The sequence below is a fragment of the Euwallacea similis genome, chromosome 9 (assembly GCF_039881205.1).
Source record: "Euwallacea similis isolate ESF13 chromosome 9, ESF131.1, whole genome shotgun sequence".
NCBI classification, from domain to species: Eukaryota; Metazoa; Arthropoda; class Insecta; order Coleoptera; family Curculionidae; genus Euwallacea; species Euwallacea similis.
In genome coordinates, this window is record NC_089617.1 from 635,145 (window position 1) to 653,541 (window position 18,397).

At 33.1% G+C, this 18,397-nt stretch overlaps 3 protein-coding genes across 3 annotated transcripts; all 3 read left to right on the forward strand.

Moving 5' to 3' along the window:
- The first annotated feature begins 2,347 nt into the window (after nt 1-2,347).
- Trax (Translin associated factor X) lies at nt 2,348-4,118 on the forward strand. Its single transcript, XM_066393014.1, has 4 exons — nt 2,348-2,494; nt 2,826-3,054; nt 3,303-3,706; nt 3,882-4,118. Exons 1-4 carry the CDS (start codon nt 2,479-2,481, stop codon nt 4,067-4,069), a joined length of 837 nt encoding a protein of 278 aa, XP_066249111.1. The 5' UTR covers nt 2,348-2,478; the 3' UTR covers nt 4,070-4,118.
- Nucleotides 4,119-6,892: 2,774 nt separating this feature from the next.
- On the forward strand, nt 6,893-13,166 carry LOC136410849 (uncharacterized). Its single transcript, XM_066393205.1, has 4 exons — nt 6,893-7,112; nt 10,714-10,818; nt 12,164-12,333; nt 12,502-13,166. The coding sequence occupies exons 1-4, from the start codon at nt 7,010-7,012 to the stop codon at nt 12,595-12,597; spliced, it is 474 nt and encodes a 157-aa protein (XP_066249302.1). The 5' UTR covers nt 6,893-7,009; the 3' UTR covers nt 12,598-13,166.
- A 2,772-nt stretch (nt 13,167-15,938) lies between these two features.
- Nucleotides 15,939-17,479, forward strand: LOC136410893 (uncharacterized). The gene is made up of 4 exons (XM_066393255.1): nt 15,939-16,231; nt 16,286-16,390; nt 16,639-16,811; nt 17,273-17,479. Exons 1-4 carry the CDS (start codon nt 16,144-16,146, stop codon nt 17,366-17,368), a joined length of 462 nt encoding a protein of 153 aa, XP_066249352.1. The 5' UTR covers nt 15,939-16,143; the 3' UTR covers nt 17,369-17,479.
- The last annotated feature ends 918 nt before the right edge of the window (nt 17,480-18,397 follow it).

Sequence of the window (18,397 nt, forward strand, 5' to 3'; positions counted from 1 at the left end):
TCTATTTATCGAATATGAATGAAAATTTTGAGTTTTTTAAAATTACTTTTAACGGTGATAATGTACAGTGCGTCTAAAAATTAGAGGCATTCTGTTTTCGCAATCTTATGAATGATTTTAATGAATCGAAAGTCAACAGCCTTAGAAAAATCGTCGCCAGATTGGTTTCATAGCCTTAAAAAAAAATTAAAAAATCATAATTATGGTTAATGGTAGCTAAACTATATGGTGCAGAAAAACGAACTCCGTCACTGGACTGTACAGAAAAAACTCTATAAGAAGCAATTGATACGTTCTCGACATTCAGTGAGATAAATGAAATTACAGAGAGAGTCCGAAAATGTAGCTTTTATTAAAGCATTCTTTGCCTGCAAAACTGAGATGGTGAAGAATTTCTTTTCGTTACCAATTTTCTTTTGAAAAAATTGAGCACACGATTACGACAACCGTAAGTCTCTAGCTTCAATAATAGCTGAAAAATCACTTAAAACCATCGACTCTGAGATACCTTGTACATACAAGGAAAGCTTGTATTTACATGCACAGGCATGTAAATGAGCTTATTTTAATGTGTAAATTAATTTAACCTTTTGAGATACACATGTGGGTACATCCATACAAGAAGTAATCCACCTCAGCATCATCTTCAGTTAAGTCTGTTGATGCTTTTGACTTCTACAGTGAGATAAACTTTTTGCCATACTTTCTTAAGTGGTCAAAATAGCTCTGTTAAAATGGATATTGGACAAATGGACAGGACTATCTTCTACGATTTTTAGGCTACAATGAAAAACAAAGAAGAGTAAAATCAAAATGGAGAATGTGAAACAGCTTTAATTTACTTCTTTTCAATTTTCTTGCGAGGACCATTTCTCTACTTTCCTTAGAAAATTAAAATGAACTAGCTGTCATTGACTGGATTTATATGGAAATATCAGGTATTATATCAAAAAGAATATATCAAAAAAATTTAAATCTGAAAGGTAGAATAACTGAACTAAACGAGCTCCGTATATTGACCTTTTCTCGAAATCCTCCGATGAATAATGACCTGATTAGCATCTACCGTAAATCGAATATGCATATTAAGAATTCACATTTACATCTCCGTAGGATGGTGCATTATGTATAAACTGATGTCTTGAAATATAAATTTATATCCAATACCAACTTTATGGGAGGGAAGTTGGATGATGGCTCAGGGCGTTAGATCAGGAAGGGCGGCGGGCTATCCTCGTTTTTATTCAGTATCCTCAGTTTTTCGTGGGGGTAAGGGGGTGGCGATTAAAAATTTCGCCTTGGATACCAGACTTGCTAAGGCCGGCCCTGTAGCTGCTCAAAGTTTGAAAAGTGACAAAACTTGAGTACCTCCCCCATTTTGACATTTTTCGAAAAAATTTCAAAATTTTCAAAGTACTGTTTTTCGGTCCAATGGACCCATATGAGTCCTATAATGGCCGTAGATACCTCAGTTAGGGGCAGGGAACCTTGGAAAGATACTTTTGTTCGAACCATCATTTTCGGCTTCAAAAAGGCGCAAACATTGATTACCAAAATGATAAAAAGGCAGCGAACTGTTGAGAGGTTTTTCTTGAGGTAATGGGATGGTGATTGAAAATTTCGCTCATGGCGCCAGACTTGCTAAGGCCGGCTGTGTCAGGATTAATACCCGCTATTCGAAGCATGTTAAATCAAAAAAGTAGTTTTGATATAATCGAAACTAAAATATAATATGTTTTCTTATATTTCTAAATATGATTTATATAAAAAAAGCCTTCTCGAGTTATGAGGGCTTAACTAGAGGTTTGAATAATTTTTTTAAGAAAAAATACAAATAATATTTTTGAACGACCTTGCAAATGGAAACGAAACAGACTGTTTTAGGAAACTGGTATATTATTTTGAAATTTATCTAGAGTTCATTAATTCTCTATGCTCTTATTTATCGTAATTAAAACTAAAGCGAATTTTTAGACAATTTGATTAAAAAAAAAACTTTTTAATCAGCTATACAGCAGAAAACATCATTAAAAAAACCCACAGTAGGTGATTATCCTCAATCATAATGACTTGATTAAGCCATTTCCTATGTACAGTTACCATCAAACATATGTCTCGTAACAGATTTAGAGATTAATTTAACCAATATTATTCAATATTTCAATGCCTTTTTGAGATTTTTTTAATTATCGACTATTATAAATTATGGGTGCTGTATGTTTTTTTTATCACACTTCAACACGATATTTTTCGTCCATGGTTGCCAGCTGTCGGTTCACGGCTCCCGACTCCTTTAGAGTGGTTTACATGTCTATGCTACTATCATAATCAGATGCTCGTTGACAGGACTAACGTAAATATAAACAAAGTATCTGTGTTTTTAATTGTACGTTTTAAATTTTTAAAATCACTTTAAACCCTTAAAAAGCGGATTTTTAAAGTTTTCAATAGTCTTGCCTTGAATTAATTAAGAAGGAAATGTCGAAATTTAAAGGTAAGGACGTACCGTAGTTTATAGTAAGTAACATTTTCAGTAATTTTCAATATTGTCTCCATTATAATCCAAATATGTGTATCAATTTGAATAAAAACTTATATATTAACTATTCCCGAATCACAGTTTAAATAGAATGCTACAAAATATCAAACTTCAAATAAGTACTTAACCTACCTCAGACAATTCTTACTGCAAGCCACGCATCCTCTCCACGCTTCTATCCAAATGAAGAAAAAAGACATAAAAGGAAATCTCAGACTGGGTCACAGATCAAAGTTTTTTATAGTAAATCCCTGAGAACATTTCAGGAATCAATTAATGTTTTTAGGTCATTACCGTCACACAAAACGGAATAGTAAACCTTCTGTAGGGAAGCAAGCTAAAGAAGTTCTGGAAACCCTTGATGAAAATAATCCAGTGATTAAAATGTTTAGGGTATTTTCAAGTGAGTTAGATGACCGACATGACCGTCATGAACGCATCGTTAAATTGAGCCGTGACATTACAATAGAGTCAAAGAGGATCATTTTCCTGCTTCATAGTTCCAACACTGATATGTAAGTAGGTATTTTTGAGTAAAGGGAATGAAGAGATTGTCTAATTTATGCGGAATTTTAAATTTTTTGTTTAATGCTATGCAGGAATGTTGTTTATAGATGTGACTTAGAAATCTGTGTCAAAAATTAGTTTATTTTGCGTTTTGTGTCCAATAAATCTCTCAAAAATGAAGTTTTTTATTTTTTTTAATTTAATGGTTTGTAATTGACAGATAATTATACTTTTTTATTCTTTTTTGTTGTTTCAGTGAAGAAAAGAAGAAATCTGTTCTTTTGGAAGCTGACTTAAGACTACAAAATTTATATGAAAGTTTCAAATTCATTGCCATTGAACTCATAGGTCATAGTGGTTATTTATACCATAGAGCCTTTACCAGTGGAATGCAGGAATTCATTGAAGCTCTATGTTTTTATCATTTTATTAAAGAAGAAAGACTTCACCCTTGGACTGAAATAAACCAAAAATTTTTCTTTGAAGATGCAGAAAAGTCTATATTTAATTTATTGTTCACACAGTACGATTTCATATTGGGCATTGCTGATTTTACTGGAGAATTAATGAGAAAGTGCATTAATACTTTGGGATCAGGAAATGTTAATGATTGCTTCAGGATTTGCAATTTTATGAGAGCTATTCATACTGGATTTTTGGGTAAGTTGGTTTTGGTAGTAAAGGAACAAATATATAGGGCGTCACAAATTCGTGCCTAAGTATGGAGATCTTGAAAACAGGAAGAGATACAAATGCATATTGCAGCATATATGATTGAAAAGTTGTAAAGTTATTGCTTATTTGGTATTTGTTATTGCATTTGTTTTTGTTTTAGGTTTGTCACATTCAGGTAACAGAGAGATTTCAAGAAAAGCTTATGTTTTGAAACAAAGTTTAGCTAAAATGGAGCTGGTTTGTTACAATATCCAAATCCGAGGCAGTGAAATTCCCAAACATATGTTGCTTAGTGTCATAGATTCCCATGATGTTGAGAAAGAAGATGACGAAGGTTTCTGCATGTAAACATATTTTATAAGAGAAACTGAAATATTGCAATAAATTAATAATTTTAGATTATTATGATTTTTATAGGGATTCCAGTTTATGTTAAGGGTAATTAAAGCAATATTTCATAGATCCCTTCATCTGCAAAGTTACACAGTATGTGTAATATTGATTATGACATATGAGTGCAACAGACTTTAGTCCAAACTATTGGAAGTCACGAAATACACTTATCTACAAGTAGAGGGAGAAAGACAAGAAAAAAAGACAAAATCAAAATTTTGATTGCCATCCTCATTATTTCCTGAAAATTTGTAGCTATATTGAGAAAAGTTTCTTCTATTAATCGCGTTACGGGTTATTCCTCTATTATTGAGTCCTTGGTTTTGTAACTGTATATGTTGAAATAAATCCTGCAGTAATTCGACTGGAATAACTAACTGGGTTATTATAACAATCACCTCGAGTAACATGTGTACTGTGTGATTATATTCAGTGCTTTGTAAAGGGTTATTACATAAACATTCACACGTTAAAGCCCTTGGGTTGCATTATTTAACAACTGTTATGTCAAAGAACCAGATGAATGGTCGGACCTACTCAATTAAGTTCGACTGTCCAAGTGCGTAGAAAACAATGTGAAAATGGAATCCATTTTGTGCAATTTTAGATTAACAATTTTATACTACTATAGAAATCGAGCAATAAAATAATCAAACATAGCCGCAGAAATGTCTACAGAAATCGAATTATCCCGTGTAGCGCCGAGTTTTCTCAAGGTTATAAAGAAATGGTCAAGACCAGAGATTAAAGAATTAAAAAATATTCTTGAAGATAACTCAGTTTATTTATAGAATTGCCACTACAGTATCGAAATATGGTGATAATGTGAATCAAAACAGCCATTACCAGTTTTTTGTCAGTTCTCTAGGCCATTAAGTTCGACGCCAATCTGTAATGATTCCGGATTTGTGCATGTTAGGGATCCAATTTGAGGGATGGTTTTCAATTCCTTATACTTTAATTGTATTTAGTAGCGAGTGGACTACTGCATTTTTAATGCTCCTTATGAGAGTGTTTTGCTTTTAAGTGGGTCACACTGCATGCAAATTAATCATTATAAATGTCTCAATTTTACAATTTGATTTTATTATTGAATGATATTAGCTGAGTAAGAGCTGCTGTCGTCATATATGTATATAGGCGAAACGTGACTATATATTGTATAAATCAGACTGGTTGATACTCCGAAAACACTTCAGAATCGCCAAGGAACGATAATTCGGAGTATTTATAGAAAAGCACATTCATTCTAATAAATATTTTACAAACTTTTCCAATTGTTATACTTGTAACATATATATGGAATTATCAGTTTAAGTTTAGAGTGAGTAAATCTTTTTTCTTTTGCAAAATATATGCTATTAAATTTACTACAAAAGTAATAATCTATAAAAATTGAGGCAGTTTATTTCTTATCTAGACACCTTTGATCTCTTAATAACATGAAAAATGTTGATCATCACGTAGGTTACTTTTTTAAAATACGAAAGAAATTTCAGTAGATGTTTAATCGGCTACGTGTTCACGGTGTAGTTACTAGGAGCCAGAATCTTGATTTTCAGCAGTTTAACGATCCCCAGGAATGATATCCAAAGTACGTGAACTTGTTAACATTGGATATGCATGGCACTCTCATGTTCCACTAACTTCCCACTAATTTTTCCCACATTTATGTTCAACTGCACTCCTCTTTTCCATTTTTGAATATTCTAGCGGGGTACATCACAGCAGGTGTCCATGGCGATGCTGATGTGGAATTTGGGGAACATTTTATGTCTCCACATTAGGCGGAGTTGATGTCTGCTTGTGGGTCCTTCTCTTTAAAACAAGATACAATTTTTTAAATATCGTATTTTCATTTATCAGGCTTTTTATTTTATTTTTCAATTCTCTACGTCGTTGTTTCCCTGGTGATAATGTGTTTCTTGGATGGATAATTTGCAAAATTGCATAGGAAAACGATACCTTTAGCTATTGATATATCATACCCTGATGATGTGTATGTCTAAGTGCTAGTTACAGTTTTTTAAAAATAAGTAAATCGGGATCAGGTATATTTATTTTTTGCATTTTGAAAACCAAAGTACTAGGTTTGCTTCTCCTGATAAGGGACTGAAGTGGATCGTTTATTCGCAAGAGTGTAAAACGTTTTTTTACTTGTATTGGGAGCATAATTCATTTTCATAACTAAATATAATAGAAGAGCAATAAAACAAAAACAGTGAAAAATTGTAGCATTCGTGACTTTGGACCTTAGAATATTAATATGAAGGGTGGCACTTAGCAGTCAATATTATTTTTCATATAATTAATATAGATACTTATATTGCAAAGTTCCAAAAATAACTCATATAAAGATATAAGATATAAGATTAAAAAGTCTTTTAATCTCTTAATGATTTTCTTGAAGTCCCTGTATAGCAGAAACATGAAAATCGGCACAGGTGGGTTTTAGCTCATTCTAATTGAGAAATTGCCTTTATCTGTATCCTAAGAAAAGCCCTAATAGTACTTTTTCAAATTTGATCCCATAAAAATGTTCGCAGTTAACCTTGATTATAGGGGAAGAGTTATCGTTCCCACTAGAAAAATGCGTATTTTAAATATCTAACAAAAAAAAACGTCAAAATCGGCCAAAAAGTCAAAATTTTCCAAGGGTGGTAATTCTTTAACTCGGACATACTGTATATCAAAAAGTCCTTGTCTGTAGGTCTGTAGATATTGGTTTATCTCACGAAGTAGACACTTTAAATTTCCAGTATTGAATTCAAAATCGAGAGAAACCCATACATATTAAATAATTAAATTTTAAGCGATAGCAGTGAGAGTTTAAAGGGGATCCTGCAAACAATTTCACTTTTTGAGAGGCCTATTAAATACTTTTCAAGTAAGAAAATGTATTTCTGTTCTTCTCATTCTACGCAGCTTGTAATAATTCTTTTTGTGATGGCTGAAGGTGCATTTTTTGGATATGCAGCACTAGATTTTACTGACTGCGGTGAGTATCAATATACTATAGCATACGATTAAACAATTTTCAAAGAATTGAGTAAAAAATGGTGTTAGATACCTACAAGGTTTTTTGCTACATACGGATATGTGTTAATTTTGTAGTCTTCTGTAAATTCAATGAAATATTGGCGTGCTGTGAATTTTTTATAGGCATACGAGCGGTAAAACCTTTACGTGCACACATGCGATAAAATCTTTACACACACACGGGTAACAAAAATACTTACACGCACATGCGCAGTAAAATATTTGATCTAATTTCACATTTCCTATATAAATTTTTGACACTGATGCTTTCCTTTTGTTTTGCGTTCTTTTTTATGGACACGTGCGATAGAGACATTTTATCGCCCGCTCGTAGCAATATAAGGTTTCATAATTAAAGGTTCTGTAATTAATTAAAATTATTAGTAAACTAGTTATAGTACCAGTAAATTCTAGAGGGATGTTGCTGCTGTGTTACCAAGCAAAATGTCCTTTGTAATACAATGCTCAAACTAAAGCGGGTAGACAAACTAATGTTTACATAATTTATAAAAAATCAGTTTTACATGTTGTGTCAATGAATTAACTTTTTATAACTTAATTTTCGGTTAATTCCAAATTTTTAATCCAGTTCACCACTGGTCAATGCAAATGAGTCATATTTCCACGTACCCTTTGAACGTGAAATTTTTCATATTTTATGTCAATTACGATGCGTCAAATTGTCTTTGCGGTTTTTGTCACTGAAAATGGGATTAAAAATACATTGAACAGTTGTTCTGAAACGCAAGAAATGGGTGAAGAGTTGAAGTATCTGAAAGAAAATTCTTTAGTTGTTCGGATTAGAGTTTATCTCTACTCTCAGTTTAAACGTGTTGACATAAACAACAATCTTAAAACAATATTAAGTGAAACAAAATGGATTTAAGATTAGTCAGATGCCCCATGCGTACCCTTGAAGAGCTAAACAAACATCATATAGCCTACACCTGAAGAGGCCGATTTTTACTGAATAACCCGTTGAAAAATGAGTGTTTTGGCGCCAATTAATATGAACCTGATCATTGTTTTCTAATGATTTCTTTATAACTCATACTTTAGTTTAAGTGGCCGACAAATACTGCATGTTGGCACATACATCTAGTTAAAACACTTATTGCGCGTTAATTCCAATAACGCAGATATGATTAAGTGTTTATGCCGTCATAGAGACGTTACGTTACAGTTATTTGTGATGTGATTTTTTTGTTCTTTCGATTTTGCTAATAAAACTTGAATCAAAGACAAAATTAAGGCAAATAATATGTAATCTCAATGTTCAACGTATTTGTAGGCGTTTGCATTCGGAAAGTAAAAGCGTATAGAAAAGTACAACGTTCTGCATGCAAATGCGTTCAAAAAGTGTCAGGTTCAGCAAAAATCCTGTCTTTTTTTATCTCATATTTACACACCTTCAATCTCTATATCATTATGCGAAACAAACTGGGTTCATTTAGGATTAATAGGTGTTTGTTTTGTTATTAAACAAAGTCTTTCATACGTAAATCAGTTGATGTTTTGAGTCCGAAGGAAAATTATTACTATGGTCCCTTTGTACTGTGTGTATGGTACCCTTTGTTATTATAGAAAAATAGAGAATCTGTTTCCAGACATATGGGGTTAGTACTAGGCGGTCTTGTGTGTTGGTATTTCTCAGAGTCCGACTAAACTCCTTCCCTCTCTTCACCTTGACTTTTTCACGGGATCGTCGCTAGGCATTACTTCGTGGAGAGGGTGGATCTTTCGGCTGTTCCTGCATTTTAGAAATTCCTATTCTTTATCTAGACTTGAACCTAAAAACTCAAATAAAATCTCATCCTCTTGCATTTATTTCAAAACTCCTGCCCCGCATCTACCTAAGTGTTTATGAACTCATAACTAATCTTTCTATTCTAAACCTCCTAGCCTTCATCCATTCATATGGTCATATTTAATCCAATTTCCTTCCCAGTTCTCTTATTCTCTGATTAATGTTTCTCCTTTCATAAGATCCCTTACTGCAGGGGATGCCTCTTATTATTCCACTGACTGCATTTCATTCCTTCTCCGATGCCATCATAATGTCTGATAAGTTTCACTCCGTGACCTCTCTGTCACAGGATTCCGTCATTATTGCTTTTAGTTCGAAATTTAACACAGTAGAAGATGGTAGGGGCGGCGTCGTCCTCTTTACTGCAGAACCAGCGGTCTCGACTCTCCTTTTTTCCTATCCTATGCAAGTAGGAATCGAACATCCCATCAGGTCAGGGATTGCGTAAGTGGTTCGTTTCTCTTCACTTCTTAGTTAGTTAGTCCATTCTCTTAGATTCTTTAGAAAAGTTTTTGTCCATCCCTAGTATCGCTCTCATTTTTGCTGCCACTCTTCATTAATATTGGTTCTGATTTTGAATTTTTCTGTTGTCTATTTTTCTTCTGTTATTTCTCCAAATTATTCTTTTCTTTCCTTAATCTATGAGTCTATTTCTCCTTTTGGTATCCGAACTGCGTGTTACCGATCAGTTCTTCTCGTCGATCTCTTTCTGCAACCTGTTATTTACCAGTGCGTTCAGTATTTTCCCGCATGTACCTAGAAGGCAGATGGGTCTGTTCAATTTTGTATTTTGATTTTCAAATTCCGGTTTTTCAATCAGAACCAGACGAGCCTTCTTCCACATTTCCAAGAAAGGACTTTCCATGAGACATTGATTGAAGATGTCCAAAAAGACCGGACTATTACTCTTTCCACATATTGTCCAATCTCTGTCGGCAAATCGTCCGGACCGGGAGCCTTTTTGGGCTTCATTTGTTGGTTTATTGCGCTCAGTTTTTCCTTTGTAAAAAAGGCGAATGGTTTTCGAAGGTATCACCTTTTCGGTCCACTGGTCTTTAGCTTGTTTCGGAAATAGTTTCTAGATTTATCTTATGATGAGTGACCTGAGTTTGACCCGGCTAATTCTTGAAGTGTGAGTCATGGACAATTTAGGCACAGTTTAGGCACTGTTTAATTCCGTTCACGTGAAGTTTTACATGGGAGAGGGACTTACGTAGGGACTGCGTTTGATTACGATTAAATTATTTGATTTAACTGAGCACTGATTTATACTCTCAGAATCTTTTTGGAAAATTTAGTTAATTGGAAAATAACAAGGAAAATTAAATCATGGTTTTGAAAAACTCATCTCGATGTTATAAAGTTATCTTGACTTGTAAATCTCTGTTTTCGAGTGCTTAATTTAATCATAATGTAGGTATATAGCACGTGTGTTATTATCTGGCAAAACTTTGTTAACAATTATCTCAAGATGATCTCAGTAATTTCTAATATTCCGTATTCCTAGCTATTGTAGACCACTTCTGACCAAATCTACGTTACATCTTAATCTGTGATGCAGAAATTGTGTATGATTAGGCTGATTTCAATAGGGAATTCGTTTGGTTGAACTATAGATCAAATTCCAAATCCGAATGATAAAGTTCACACTAATTTGACAAATCTTAATGATTTCATTTGTATTTTCTAAAAATCTGAGATCTTTTATAAAGCGTCTGAGTTTGATTTTTTTTTACATTGATCATCTTTTCAGGTGGAGATCCACTGACGTCAATTGAAATAGGTGACTGTTCGAGTTCACCTTGCATATTAAAAATTGGCAGTACCTATAATGTCACAGTTGTACCTAAATTTGTAAGTAAGTATCCTTATATTTTTCTTCTCAGATAACATTTTAAAGAGAGCTTTGCTTAATTAACGTATACTACGCCAATGGTTTTTCATTTAAAGTCGAATATAAGAATCAACTTGAAGCAGCCGTATTCTTGCTTAACTTTTCTTAAAATCAGTAACGCATTAAGAGTTTTAACAGAATTAAAAGAAAATATTGAAAATCATAAACTTTTAAACACATTTCTATTCCTTCAAATGTATGTTGCACACCGACGTTTTTTTATTGAAAGTCAGATACAAGAATTGTTTTAAAGAAAAAAAATTGTTCGATTACTTAAAGACAGTGGAGCACTTACGAGGTGAACACCAATATGTTGTAAAAATTGTCAAAGTGCCCATTTTTACACCTAAGTATGAATGTTGTACGTCGGTGATTTTTGACTTAGTAACCCCAGTGTTAACCCCTGTGGCAGTGAGGAGTTTATATGAGAAAATATATCAAATAATTTTGCTGCACTAAATATAGAAAAGTACCTGCAAGAAGAAGCATCAAAATTGCAAATTTTGTCAATCGAATTTCGACAAAAGCACAAGTTTCTTCTTTTGTCCGCTTATATGTATTTTCAGTCTATTTCAGAGTCCTTTTCATCGTTTAACTTTTGTTCTTTCATTCTATTTCCGTGGTAAGTATATAACTTCTAAAGCATTTGATGACAGGTGAAGAATGATTTGCAGCATTTCCAATTTTCGAAGTGAAAATCTAAATATACAAGTTTAGGCAGTTTTGTAAATGACGCTATTGGGATAAACAAACCTTATCAATTTTTAATCACATCAGTCTTGTACATTTGAACTTTAATAGTAAACACTAAACCGAGATTTACGTTAAGTAGGTACCTATTGTATTTTAAACTTTAAAAATACTCATAATAACTTTGAACTGCATTATTTGGTTTTCACTAGAACATGTAAGTAACCACGTCAAATAAAGATTCTAATCTGCGTGTCCTTGCATTAAATTTTTTATATCTATCAATTTGTTATAGTAGATATACAAGAGGATTTTCCTAAAATATATTTACTTTTTACAATTGTATTATCTAATTTATTTCTAATGATTGGCTCTCCTTGAGTCTGAATTTTTCGGATTTTTCAGTTAGAATTTTAAAGTTTGTCTGTATGTAGAAAATGAAAACCACTTGGTAGCTCTCATCGTTTATAGATACAAAAGGTTAAATAGAACATCCTATGCATCCTGCACAGGGGAGGCAAAAATATTTTTTGTGCGAGTTTTATTGGGTCTTTAAAACTTTAGTTAGGGCGAGCTTTGCGATAACATTTAATTTCAATGAAATTTTCTATCGTTTCAGACCCTCAAGTTGATGATACCAGTATAGAGGTCTACCTCATTCAGTATGGTGCTCTTTTCAATCAAAGTGCATCAATCATAAACAAATGTGATTACGGCTGTCCTATCACCAGCAAACTAAATTATCCTGTATTTAATTTGAATTTTACAGTTAGTTCTAACACGGCACTGGTAAGTACAAATTTTAAAATTTGATAAAGAGTAACAATAGGAATATGAAAATTCACAAAAAATAACATTTTTAAATTTCCCTCTCTAAGATAATTAATAATAATTTTTAAATTCTTTGTTGTTTCACAAGCATAAACTTCCTGATTTTAAAATGGGTTTCTTTTGCAGTTACCTGCGATATTAAAAATATCATGTAAATACACAAGTGGCACTTCTACTATTACTGGATATTGTGCTAAGATAAATGTTGGTATCTATAAATAGCCAACAATATATCAACACGAAAAAATATCTTATGAAATTAATGTTTACACTACGTGAATTATTAATAAAATAAATATTTTGTATAAATGTGTTTTATCGCAGATTAACAATGAACTAAAAAATTTGAATGGTTATATTAATAAAATTTTTAAGTGGCATTTAAGAAGTTTATAATGATGTTAAAGTAAGATTCGATGTTAAGTACATTCAAACTAATCACTTCTGCCTTATCAGTTCGTCAAATTTGTGATAATATAGTTAGTCATTTTGTGTTAATTTTACAAACACAAATTGAATTTTGAAACCAGTTTTTAAGTTATTCTGGTTGAAATTAGGATGATGCGTAAACGTGTATTTTTTTAATTATAGCGGGTGGTACTTAATAATTTGTTGCTGCCATATTTTCATTTTTTAACGCATCTCGCAAGGACTTAAAGCATATGAAGAACAAGTCAATAGGGAACTAAATTTACTCATAATTGTCGTATGAGAATTATTATATTAGGTAATTAAGGAGGCATTTCGAATATAAATCTAAGTTTTGCATTATACATTTTTAAAAAAATAAATGTTGTATTATTTGAAGACAGCCCAGTTTATATTGAAATTGCGGAGTTTCTGTAGCGAAATCACAAAACTAAAAGGCAGAAATATCAAATGGGTAAAAGTATAAGAGTAGTAGGTGAGTGGTCTAAATGTCTGAGAAAATGTAGAACCCGTAATCTGTCTAATGGAGCATGCGCGATTGAGCGTTGCCAAATTGTCGTTTTAGTGGACTGTGGAAAGTTAAATGTTCTAACTCACATGGTTGGAATTAGTATGATAGCGCGATATTTATTCTATAATAATTGGAGAATTCTATTGGTCAAAAAATGTAATGATTGAAATTGAGTCTCGTTTTCCGTCCAATGAGTATCGTAGTTACGATATTTCAAATCCAGTAACGACGTTACCTGAAACACCTTGTTCACTTTTTCTTGCACATCTGCATTCTGCACATCTGTTGATTTTGAACGTATTGTCATAATACTAAGTGTTTTCCAGTTTCGAACCTTCTGTATGATATTAACTAGGTGAGGTTTAGTTTTCTTTCCCAATCCCAGTTAACCCCTTTGAATAGTCACCAAATGGCTGCCATGATCTATTGCTAAGACTGTGTGTGGTTCAAAACAAACCACAATCAACAAAAAAATGTTTTAGTAATAGAAATCGATTAAGTTATATCATTAGGTTGATTATGGAGATTAATCAGTTAGGAGAGATTGTTTTCCAGTGAATTACTGCGAGTATCGCCTTATTCCGCTCTATCGCCAGAATAGTTCGATCTGATTAAGTTATCTAGCCTTAATAGGAAAACCATTACGGTGATAATTGCAGCAAACATATGCGGAAAGCGTTGCATGCGGCATGGTTTTTTTCGCACCTGTTAGGTAAGTAACTAGGCGAAGAACTAAGTTGATTCTGTACGGTCGATATGTATGGCGGATGGTAAATACAATGGAACTAAGTAAGTAATCAACGTGGCTGCTTTTTTGGAGTTTAGGTCATGTTTTTTCTGGAACGAAACACAGATTTTATGAGAATTAGGGCTCTTGACTCTGCTTCTTAACAACACAAATTAGCATCGAAGGCTGAAGAGAATATTTTCCAAATTTTAAACTTTTAAAAATCTGAAAAAGTTCGATGCATTGTATGTTTTACTGGATGTCTATTTGGGAGCATAGGTCAGTAAACTTAACAATCATTATTTGACTAGCGTCAACCTTGTCAAGGATTCAAGTAAATACTTCACCACGTAAAGTAGCTATTAAAAAAAAGTATCATTTTAACGTTCATGCCACCTGATTATCTAACATTGAATGCTGAGATTATTCAGTAGAGAATTAAAATTTTGCAATAATCCTGCAATTGGTGATGACATTGATGAAGATATATTATTTTAGAAATGACGAAAGCTCTCTTGTCACGTACGTACCTACTTGGCTTGGGATCATGATCTTTTTGCATGATTCTCGAATATGAATTTAAGACTTTCAAAGTCCGTTTCTCAAGAAATGCCTATGGAAACATTGTAATGAATTTTTTTCACGATTCCGTTATCAGGTTTATTTTTAAATGTGTGATGTGTTATAAAATGTCCTAGATTTCATTGTGTGGCAATTTCTAGATAGAAATATAAGATATGAATTTAGCAATCATCGGCTGTATCTCTGAAACCGTTGGAGCGATGATAAAAGTTGTCATAAATTTTTTTTTTATTTTGTGAGGTAGTACAGCGGCAAAAGATAAATTCGTAACGTACTAACTGTTTATAGATGTATTAATCCTCATTTTGCACAAAAATACATTTTTTTAGAACTCATAACGTGACTAGAGATATTTGTATTTAGTCCACGACTATCCGTTTGAAGTTCCAGCTTAGATCCGCTTTTCTTTGATTTATGAAGACTTTCCATTATTGGAAAATCCTCGGAGATCGAGGTATCATAAAATATTGGCCAGAAATGAGATTTTTATTAAGTCATCTTTGGAGTGGATGGATTTTTCAGAAACGATCTATTTTTTAATAGAAATGATAATTTGCTAACGTATATGGCGGTTACCCAAGGTAACTTTAGTTCGGAGATTGTTGGAATCCGGATTTTTTTTGTATTCAAATTCTTCTTAAAAACAGAAGTAGGGCCAAGAAATCGTAATTTGGATACGATTTTTGTATTGAAGTCATGACGAGCCTATGAGCAAGAAATTTTTGTGGAAGACTGAATTCTATTCTCCTAATGTGACCTATAGTTGCTGAAAGTTATGCTAAATCATTTATTTGAACATTATGAATGTTTTATAAAACAACTTTTGACTTTCTTTGAAGGGTTTTGATTTTAGTAGCATCTTGCTGCCAATCCAACAGTTATAACTCTAAGACTCGATTTTTCAAACTCGCAGTAACTTTGCCAGAAAGATTATTTCCGGGGAAATGGAGAAATTGACCAAAGCTCTATTCTGATTTCCTCCTTTCTATGGAAATTATCGGGTTCGTAAAGTGACGAGGGCTCTAATATATTGACATAAATGTATTTATATGGGAAATTTTAACTCGAACATGGGGAACTTGTGTTGATTCGAATTTAAGGAAATGTGGTGCAATGAAGGTATGTTCAAAGATTTGAAAGGTTTTGTTTATATTATTTCTCTATTTCTGAGAAGCAAAATTTACGCCACGCATATCCACCACTATTGCTATTATCAACGTGCCCAACTCTGAGTAATTTGATATATATAGATAACGCGTCACAATGTATACATATATAAGATTTTTTAATTGCGCACCTAGGAAATATTCTAAATTCAAGAGTCGACGTGTCCCTCAAAATATTTTGATAACTCAATTTTCCAAATTCAACTACATGATGTTATATCATGTTGATGATCTCCAGCTCGCACTCAATACATCATTCAGATTACAATAAGCCATTGGTCAAGATCGTTCATTAAACTTAAAACCTTTATATTTGTCACTTCGTGGATAATAACAGACAGTAGTTCTCCATAATGCCATCATTAGAGAATCTGATTCTCAGTGCACTTTTATGTGCTTTTCTCGTGGGATCCTCGATTGAAGTGCAGTTTACATCATGCGGTAAGCATTTTTTGAAATAATGATAATCAGACGATTTTCGCTTTTGATATATAGGAGGAGACACAGTATATGATCTAGAGATTACTGAATGTGCTGGTTCTGCATGCAGTCTGCATATGGGGCACCACTATGAGATGCTAATTACCCTAGAAACCATAGGTAAATCTAAATTGATTTTTGCTCTTTATGCATTGAAAGGCTAGGGATTCGTATATCTAGTGTATGTTTATGTTGTTGATTATATCCCAGGATCTGTGAAATGGGTGTACCACTTGGAAGAGATTTGATAACGTTGCTATATAGCCGTGGATACTACCCTACTGTGGAATGTCTAGACGTTAGTCTACTTAAATATTTATTGAATCACAACACAAATTATGTCTTAAAATGTGTTTTAAAATTTTTAGCTCCTCCACTAGTCGGACCTGAAATCCATGTGGGCCTAATTCAGTTTAACGCTTATTTCGAACAAGCTTCGATATGCATAAACGAGTGTGTGTCGTACCTTCTGGGAGACAGAGTGCTAGATTTGGTCCCAAAATTCGACATGAATGTTACAGTTTCTCAAAGCTTAGTGGCGGTAAGCGCTTCCAAATTATGATAACTAAACTTAAACAAATGGATTTCCAGTGGTAAAATGATACTGGTTCTAAACGGTTATAATCTCAAGTATTCAAGTGAGTTTAGTTTTAATCCTTCCCCTATTTTCAGTCATTAGTAAGCTGTCTCGTCATCAAATGGTAATCTTATAGCTGGTAATTTCCCTGTCCTTGAACCGGTTGCAAATAGTATAATAAAACTTAGAGTTAATGAAAATGAGCGCGCTTGTCTCAACTTTTTGTCTCTTCAGATGTACCAAGTAGCCTCAGATTTCCTGGAAAAAATCCTCCTTTTTGAAATTCACCCGAAGAGGACTGACTTGATATCTTACCACTCTCGTTTTTTTCAGTAGCGTCACATGCATGAACAAAGTTTCATCAACATTCTATCATTAACAACGCTAATTCTAAATTGCAAAATTCTACAAAATGTTTTTTACAGATGCCTGCAACGTTGCGCATAAATAATACCTACGTGGATAACGCTGGACATCAAGGTGGATTTTGCGTTGAAACCAGTGTTGATATCAAGACTTGAATAACTTAGAATGAAATAAGTTTCTAAAGTTCCCTGATTGTGTTACTTACGTGGTTTTCTGACTATACTTCGAGCAACTGTATAATAATAATAAAATGCAAAAAAAAATTTGGCTGAAATATGTGTCTTTTTAAGTACGACAGATTATACCTGGTGACCACATTCACTTGGACATTAGCATATTCTCAAGTAAAATATTCGGTTTTTGGTGAGTTTGGGTAACGCTATGTGATATGACCCACCTGCTTCATATTCTTATCCATCATCAAGGAAAACGCTGATATTCCAATGTATAAAAATGTATATTTGAAATCTTAAAGAGATTAGTTAAGTTTATTATCTTTTAAATACGCACACTTCATGAAGGTCTAGATGTGGATCCTCCACACGTCATGACAAGATATAATTTTAGGCATTCATCTTAATAATATTCCTATATCAGATAAGTTGAAATCGTTACCTCTTTGCCTCAAAACTTCAAGGGTGCTCTATTTTGTTTAAGTCACCCAATAAGAGCCTTCAGCGTAGAGTGAGTTAGGTGAGTATAAAAAGAGTAAGTATGGGTAAAATGATAATCCCAGTCGTCAAGGTTTTTTGGAAGACCTGTATATCGTTTTTAAGATAACAAATATAGATCTGCAATACACCTGACAAACTATTCGGTGTTCCATTGAATGTCTTCTTGTCAACCACTTGGGATGTGGTGTTGAATCAGCTTCAAAATTTGTTGTCTTCCAATATGAATTTTATCATATTATTAGCTATATTGAAGTTTGGAACTGATTAAGGCATTCTCAGATTTCTTTCCTTCTTTCCCCTCCAACATACATGTTTAATATAAACGATTTCCTCAGAGCTATTTTGAGATGTTAAGGCTCTCCAAGACTAAACACATTAACGTATCTGAGAACCTACGTGTACCCATGTTGTTTACTAAGCTGTCGATGTTAACCGACGCAATAAATAATTGGTTTGATATATGTATTGAAATTGTTAATTTTAATATTCAAATTGTTTGTTTATGGCATG